General features: G+C 39.0%; 1 protein-coding gene across 2 annotated transcripts in view; it reads left to right on the plus strand.

The window, feature by feature from the left end:
* PASK (PAS domain containing serine/threonine kinase) overlaps positions 1-7,529 on the plus strand; it is a 1,620,160-nt gene extending 1,612,631 nt beyond the window's left edge. For both annotated transcript variants that reach the window (XM_044056691.1, XM_044056692.1), the window contains exon 19: positions 5,763-7,529. In XM_044056691.1, coding sequence (XP_043912626.1) covers positions 5,763-5,989 — 227 coding nt within the window. In that variant the 3' untranslated portion in view covers positions 5,990-7,529. The remainder of the gene's footprint in view (positions 1-5,762) is intronic.
* Positions 7,530-8,686: the final 1,157 nt, after the last annotated feature.

Below are 8,686 nucleotides of genomic sequence, written 5' to 3' on the forward strand. Positions count from 1 at the left end.
CCAAACCCTAACTACAGACGCATCAGATTATGCTTGGAGGGGCCCACTTGACGGGGAGATGCATTCAGGGCATATGGACCCCAAAACAAATGCATCTGCATATCAACCAGAAAGAGATGTTAGCTGTTCAGAATGCCCTGACAGCCTTCAAGGACTTAATTCATCTAGGACATCTGCTGATAAAGACAGACAACACCATGGTTATGTGGTACATAAACAAACAGGGGGGGGGGTACACATTCCAACCCCCTTTGCAGATTAGCCATGGCATTGTGGGACACAGCCTTAACTTACCAAGTACATCTGCAAGCTCAATTCCTGCCGGGAAAACAAAATACTCTGGCAGACAACCTAAACAGAAATCTTATGGACCCTCATGAGTGGAAACTGGATCCACAAGTCTTCAGCATGATAACAGAGAAATGGGGGAGTCCAGACATAGATCTATTTGCCTCTCCCCAAAATTATCAGCTGGACAAATTCTGCACAAGGACTTATCACAGACAAGCATGGAAAGTGGATGCCCTATCCTTCAGTTGGAAAAACCTATCAGTCTACGCATTTCCTCCTCTGCCTCTTCTTCCCAAGGTCTTACTAAAGGTCAGACAGGAAAAAACAAAAAAATTATACTAATTGCCCTGGACTGGCCTTGCCAGCACTGGTACCCAATTCTAAGGAATATGTCTCAACTCCCTCCTTGGTACTTGCCTCAAATACCTCATCTACTGTATCAGAAAAGCAATCAAATTCTGCACAATCAGCTCCAAACTCTGAACCTGGCAGCATGGTTGATCATGTAATTATTCAAACAACACCTCTCAGTAAATCTGTGATGGATGTCATTTTGGAAGCCAGAAGGCCTAGTACTAGAAAATCTTATGCTGATAAATGGAAGAGATTCTGTGCTTGGAACCAAGCACAAGGAACGGACACAGCAAAGCCAAATATTCCTCAGATTTTACAATACTTGACTGAGATGCTTGACAAGGGCCTATCATTTTCATCAATAAAAATCCATGCCTCTGCATTCTTGGCTCATTACAACACAGAGCCTCCTCTCTTCTCTCATCCACTGATAAAACGGTATCTTAGAGGGGCCAAAAATTTAAGGCCTCCCAGAAGATCACCAACTCCTGCATGGGACCTCAAGTTTGTGTTGGAAAAGCTCACCTTGCCTCCATTTGAACCAGCTGCTACTGTGGATATAAAGTTTTTTATCTTGGAAAACAGCTTTCCTTCTGGCAATCACCTCAGCAAGAAGGGTTTCAGAACTACAGGCCCTCATGGCTGTGGAGCCTTTTATTACATTTCACCCGGACAGGTTGTCCCTCAGGACTAATCCTTCCTTTATGCCTAAGGTGGTATCCAGTGTGGCTCTTAACCAAACTATTCACCTGCCAACTTTTTATCCAAATCCGCAGAACAAGGGGAGTGGATTCTGCATTCCTTGGATGTACACAGACAACTAAGATTTTACTTAAACAGGACCAAATCTCTAAGAAAGTCTGAGCAGCTACTGGTGGCATTTGCTGCAGGATCAGAGAGTAAGGCTATTTCAAAGCAGACTATTTCAAAGTGGATAAGCCACTGCATTTGTTTCTGCTACTTGCATCATGGTAAACCGATGCCCAAGGGAATCAGGTCACATTCCACCAGTGCTGCATGTACCTCAGCAGCTTTTCTCAGAGGGGTGCCAACCAAAGACAGTCTTGAAGCTGCCACTTGGAGCTCTGTTCATACTTTTACAAAACATTATCATTTGCCTCTCTTCTCTAAGTCCAGGGCAGGCTTTGCCACTGCAGTTCTGCAGGGCCTTATAGCCGCTCCTAATGCTGTTTAGTTCCAGCCTCCCATCCATAGCTTTGGGATTCTACCCAAATGTAATGACTGCAACAGTGAACCACGAAGAATATAGTACAGTTGTGTACACTTGCCATAAATGTAGATATTCAAGTGTATTCACTGTTGCAGTCCGGGTTACCCATCCGCCATCTCCCTTTCTTTTCTAGAACTTCTCTTTCCTTCACTATATTCTACAGCCTTTGTGGTGTATTTGCTTTTAGATGAAGGTAAAGTTTATGTTGTTACAATTGCATTTATATATATAGATATATTTATATATTTTTGCTCCCCATTTGGGGGGCTCCTGACATCTGGGGCAAGAAAAACTGAAGAAAATGGCGTCGGCTGCGTGTTTTATACCCCTGATGACCTGACGTCATGGAAGAGGAGACAGTAAACAACGCAGGACCCAAGACTTTGATATTCAGACCGACTGAGGGCAACCTGCCAGCAGATTACCCAAATGTAATGACTGCAACAGTGAATACACTCGAACATCTACATTTATAGTAAGTGTACACAACTGTACTGCATTGAAACACACCCAATAACTATTTCAGATCATGCACCAATAATAACTAAAATAAAAATGCAAGGTAATCAAATAAAAACGAGACACTGGTGCTTTCCTACCTATCTGCTGAAAAGAGAGAACTTTAAGGAATGGGTTTTGGAATTAATTCAGGAACTAGCAAAGATAGAAATTTCTTCTGAAAATGTAGTTAGGGAATGGAATAAAATTAAAGTGGAGTGTAAAACTAGGAAGGAAATAAAGGAAGGGAGATACGGATAAGAAGTAACAAGAATTATTTAGCGGGACTGGCAAATGTTAAATTATTGCAAAATAGGGGGAATCTCTCAGAACAAGAAAAGGATCAACTGCAGAATGCTAAACAGAAAATAAGGGATTACCTCAATAATATAGCCAAGTTGAGAAAGACTGCTGTTAAGGAACTGTTATTTGATAATAATTATAGAGCACAAAAACTGTTAGCACAATGACTCAGATAACAGAAAGTTCTGTCACCAAGCTTAGGTGAGCCTATAGCAAGGAAGATAACATAAGATCCTGTAGAAGTATTAGAAATATTTTGAAAATTTTATGAAAGTTTGTATAAAGCAGAAAATGCGGAAATCATGAAAAGATACAAATTGAAATGTTTATGGAAGAATTAAATATGCCAGGGTTAGAGGTAGATGAGGCTCAGTTACTAACAGTTATGATAGGAAGAGATGAGATAAAAATGGCTATGTATAATCGATCAACAAGAAAGTCCCCAGGAATAGATTGTATTCCTCTGGAAGTTTGGAAGCTTGGAGGGAAAAACTGATAAAGATCTGGAAGGTTTTGTGTAACAGTATTTTAAGAGGAGGAGAAGTACCAACATCCTAGAAGAAAGCGGTAGTAGCTGTATTACTTAGAGGGTAAAGATCCATCAGATCCAGCTTCATACAGGCCCATTTCAGTACTAAATCATGATTATAAAGTGTTTGTCTATAATGGCTAAAATAATGGCAAAAGTGATGTCAAAATTGATAGATATGGATCATTGTGATTTTGTGCAGGGGAGGCAAATATTGACAATATTAACAGAACATTGATTATCCAGAGGGGAAGCAGAATGTAAGAAAAGACCACTGTTATTGGTGTGTCTTGATGCAGAGAAAGCATTTGACAGAGTAGACTGGGACTTCATGAGCAGGGTAATGGAAGCATTTGCTTTCCCTGATACAATTGTAAGGTTGATTAGGAGTATATATGTTGGATCGGAGGCGTAAATTAAAGTGGGTGGATTCCTGTCTGATAACTTCTGTTTGGGTAGAGGAACCAGGCAGGGTTGCCCACTTTCCCCTTTGTTGTTTGCACTACATTTAGATCCATTGGCAAAAAAAATAAGGGACTCAGAAATTCAAGGATATAATTGGTATGGTATCCAGGAAAAGATAGCTGTATTTGCAGATGTTGTGGAATATTTGAAGACAGTTTCAGATCTTCTCAGGATACAAAATTAATGAAGCTAAAACAAAGGCAATAGCAGTAAATTATGTACCCATGAATGAATTGGTCCAACAATATCCATATTTATGGGGACATAACAAAATGAAGTATGTAGGAGTATGGATTAGAAATAACTCTGTCGTGGCAGCTAAGGATATGTGGGTAGAGACTAAACAGAAGATAATACAAACATTGAGAAACTGAAAGCTTTGTTATATGGATATGGATACTAAGATACAAGCAATTAAAATGTTTTAGTCCTTTTAGTCTTATACACTGGTCAGACATATTTTATCAACCAGAGGAGAAGCTGTGGATAGAAATTTAAAAAGAGTTGAAGGATTTTATCTGGGGAGAGGGGACAGCAAGGGTCAAGTGAGATAAGCCGATTCTTCCACTAGAACAAGGCTGACTAGGATTACCAAATTTGAGGGGGTATTTTGGAGCAACACAGTTAAGGGTCATATATAGCACAAGCAGAAAGATATAATTCAAAGTGGAAAGGAATAATAATGATATGGGGGGGGGGTCAAGAAGTAAGGCGAGATTGGGATTTTGGGTGCAGACTGTTAAGGAGAATAACAAAATCGTACAGAGTATTATATTCATCAAATAGCAGGAAGTATTCTAAGAACTAAACCAGTATGAGAGTGGAGAAAAGAGATTCTGCTGATGACTGTGGTTAGGGATACAGATAATAGGTAAGAGGGGGCTGGAATTTATTGGAGAAAACTGGCAAAGGAGCCAAGGTACTGGGAGCAAATAACTAGAAATGGAAAGGTAATAGAATGGGAAGATGCCAAGAACTTATTTGGACTGCAGGTTAGAGGTTGCCTTCCGTATCAAGGATTGATATAAGAGTATAGGCAAAGGAAAGAAATAGTTGGGTCCTAAATGAAAGACCAGCACTGGTAGAGTTTCTAGTAGAATCTGGAACAGAAGTTGCCATTAAGAAAGGAATAATTAGTAGAGCATATAAAATATTGCATAACTTTAAGGATCAGTGAGAGGCTGTTAGAAAGGATTGGGAAGAGAGATTGGATAAGCAATTCACAAAGAAACAATGGGGGATATATGTATGTCTCCCAAATATGCAACCAAGTCTAGAAGACTTATGATATTTGCTTGGAAGTGTTTATATAGGTATTTTTATACCCCAAGAAGACTCCACAAATAATTTTTCCTCAGGTAGACAGCAAATTTTGGAGGTGTGAGGGGGAAGAAAGAGGCAACTGGGAATATATTTTCTAGGAATGCAATGAGTTGGTGGACTTTAAAGATTCCCTGCAGACAGCTCTGTTGGAGATGCTCGGTGAGCAGTTGGTGTAATTAAGAAATGATTTTTTTTTGAGCTATGATACAGAATCGGAATTGCCTAGAGATAGTACGGCCTTGCTGAGTCTAATTGTGGTGGCTGCAAAAAAGCAATTACAAGAAAATGGAAATCAAAGTCTAAACCCACTTTAGTAGAAGTAGTAAATATAATAACAGAGGTAAAACAACTGGAATTTGGATCTTTAGAAAAGGGTAGGAGCAAATTACATAGGAAAAAATGAGAAGTATTATATCAATGCATGCAGAGGAGGAAGGATATTTAAAAGAAGGCAGGAATTGATTGAGCTATGCAATGGTTGACTGACAATTACTGGATACATTATAAATGATGTATAATGTTTGCAGCTACAGTTGTTGGCATGGTTTGTAATGTAGAATGTTTGCAACTGACATTGTGTTGGTATTGTTTATTTTCATTTATATAAATGTAAGTATGCCTATATCACATCACACATTATAAATTAATAATGATGTTTCTTGTTTAAAAAAAGACAAACTGATAAAAGTATGAGCATAGTAAAGTAATTGCTTTTTGTGTGCTTTGTTGCAAGTTATTGACATTGTTTTCCTTTATTTTCCCTTCCAGAGTATGCATCCTTAAGGAATCCCTCTAGATACATTAAGGAAGAAAATGATCAGTGTGCTTCTCCCGCAAAGCGCTCACTTTTTCAAGAAAACAGAACTGTCAGTGGAGGACTATGTGCAAACCTTTCCAGTATGCAGAGCCAGGATGAAGATGGGAGTTATGAGCTGGATGTTTCTGATGCTGCCCTGGAGAATGAGCTATTGAAATACCTGACTAATGGGGACTAGATGGCACAGTTTGACAGCAGGCTGTTAACTGTGTGAAATCACCTTGTTTCAGTGCACATAAGCTAATCACTTCTTACAGTCATCAGAAAACAAAAGCTTGTTCTCGTGTTAGGATTCCTTATAAATCTGAGCATATTTTGAGGTCTTAGTTTAGGCACTTAAGTATACTGAACATAAATCACACCTAGAACAGAGTTGCCAAAAATAAATCTTGTCATTGCATGACTTGCAGACATTCCTCTAATAATCTAAATTCAGGCAACCCTTGAAATGTATGATTGTTGAACTGCTGCTGGGTGCTTTCATTAGGCAGAGCTGACAGTAGCAGATGCTTGGAGCTACGCAGAGAGTAGGGGATGATTTCTATGCTCCTGTCTGGCCTTTCTGCATACTTAATAGCTGCTCAGTTGTTAAGGCTGACAGTCACTATCCCATTTATTTTTCAAAGACCTTGTTTGCAAGGTTGTACTTTTTCTTGAAAAATTCATTACATACATTTCCTAATATTGAGATACATTGAAAGAAACACATTAATATCAACATTGTTCATAGTTGATGCTGCTTCCTAAGATGACTAAGGCTGCTGTTACCACAAGCTACATTTTCCCATCTGTTTCCTAGGTGGCCATATAGTAAGTTTAGAGCAGAAGTCATGAGTTCAGATATTTATACTAGACTGTGATTAAGTTAACGTGTTAACACAAACTGGGTAACCTTACCACATTATTTCTGCAATTAAATGGCTTACTTAAATAGAAAGTATAACCTTACAGTGATGTGAGTCATAATAAATTCCATGTAAGAAAATCTTACTCAAGGGTTTATAACATACAGCATGCTAACTATTTTTGTTTCTTAAATATATCACTGACACAATAAGATGTCTGCTGCTGTAAAGATTAGACATTCATGTAACTACTTTATGTCTGGCTATGACACGACTTTCATAATCTCATTCTGTACCTCTGAAATACTACACTATTGGTAATCATGAAATATTTCCTTCACTTTGACTTAATGTAAGCATTGTTACGTGATAAACATTATCTGGTTACTGTTGCATGGTTAATGGTAACCTGGAGAAGTTGAACAGTTCTCTTGTAATTAGTTTAATCCTGAGTGATACATGGCAGTGGTGTATGCATGTGACTCTTTTGCATTTCCAAGCTGAAAACTTTGCTGATGTAGTCAAGTGGGAATCATTGGTGAACAAAAACACTATATAGTATGGTTTATTTATTTTCCCTTCGAATTGGCAATTTAGTCCATATTTTCTTTTGTAAATGGAAAACCTATGAGGCTATAACTCACAAGCATTCATTCGTTGGAGCCTTAACTCCCACATTACTTGCAGTATAATCTGTTGTCTCTCCTTGATCTCTTTTCACGAATGAAAGCAACAGATGAGTAGAACTAAAGAAGTTGTAAAATGTATAAGAAGGAACAATAAATTGCACTTTTTAATATGAACTAATTATTGTTTTTAGCAATTACTGTAATAAAGTACAGTATGAAAGCCTGCAAGTGGAGTGGTGTTGAACATGTTTCTCCTGTGTCAGTGACTCAGGTTAAAGCAGTGTAGTGGGTATTCTTGCCACTGATGTAAGTAGAATCAAAGGTTATTTTAAATACCTTTATTGAAATATCAGATGTAACATAGGCAAACTTACATTTATTAACAAGTTTACATTTACAAACATTGTACATCACATGTATTGTTCCATTCAATATAATCACAGCATCATTATATAAATTGTTAAATTCCTGCTTTGTCTAAAACCTCATTCCTCCTCCAAAACATTTTTCTGCATGTTCCCACAATTTCCATTTTTTTCTATGTAATTTACTCCTACCCTTTTCTAAACAACCCAATTCCTATTATTTTATCTCTGTTACAGTATTCACTACTTCAAGTATAGTTGGTTTAGACTTTGATTTCCATTTTCTAATAATTAGTGGGGGGGGGGGGGTGGCAGCCACCAGAATTAAACATAACAAGGGCTTACTATGTTTAGGCAATTCAAATCCAGAATCCCATCCCAGAAAATGTATTTCCTTAGATGTCCTTTAAGGATGCATCTGCAGTCCTTACAAATGAGTTGTCCTGTCGTCAGGCAGCCCTTCGGTCGGACGGATTCCAAAGTCTGGGTCTGGCCTCGGCTGGTGTCGCACTTCACCCGACGTCATAGCTGCAGTTATTCGGGTATAAAGGCATCAGCCGACGCCATTTTCCTCAGTCTTTCTTGCCGCGTGGCGCCCGAAGCAGAAGCTGTTCGCAAGTGCCGGTCGGTCAGAACCAGAGATTACTACTACCGAATACAACTTCGAAGACTTCTAAAAAGCTAAGTACCCCGTTGGGGACTCTTTCTTGCCTCAGCCGATGTCAGAAAAAGTGAATAACTGTTTAACTTGTGGGAAACAAATACCTCATAAAGATTTCCACTCTTACTGCTTACCTTGTTTAGGCCCAGACCACGACGTAGCAGCTTGTCTAGCCTGTGCTTCTTTTAACCGACGGACGCTTAGACGTCGGTCGGAATTTGCTGAGCAGTTTTTCGGCTCTGATTTTGCTTATAATATGCCGTCGGATCCTCCGACTACACAAATAACCAAAAAACGCAAGGAAAAGGACCGACACTCGCGGTCCGCGGTTTCGACTGAAACCGCGGTTAAGCCAACCGCGAGTGTCTCGGTTTC

Source organism: Protopterus annectens, chromosome 14.part0 (assembly GCF_019279795.1).
Source record: "Protopterus annectens isolate FY-2018-M chromosome 14.part0, PAN1.0, whole genome shotgun sequence".
Classification (NCBI taxonomy): Eukaryota; Metazoa; Chordata; order Ceratodontiformes; family Protopteridae; genus Protopterus; species Protopterus annectens.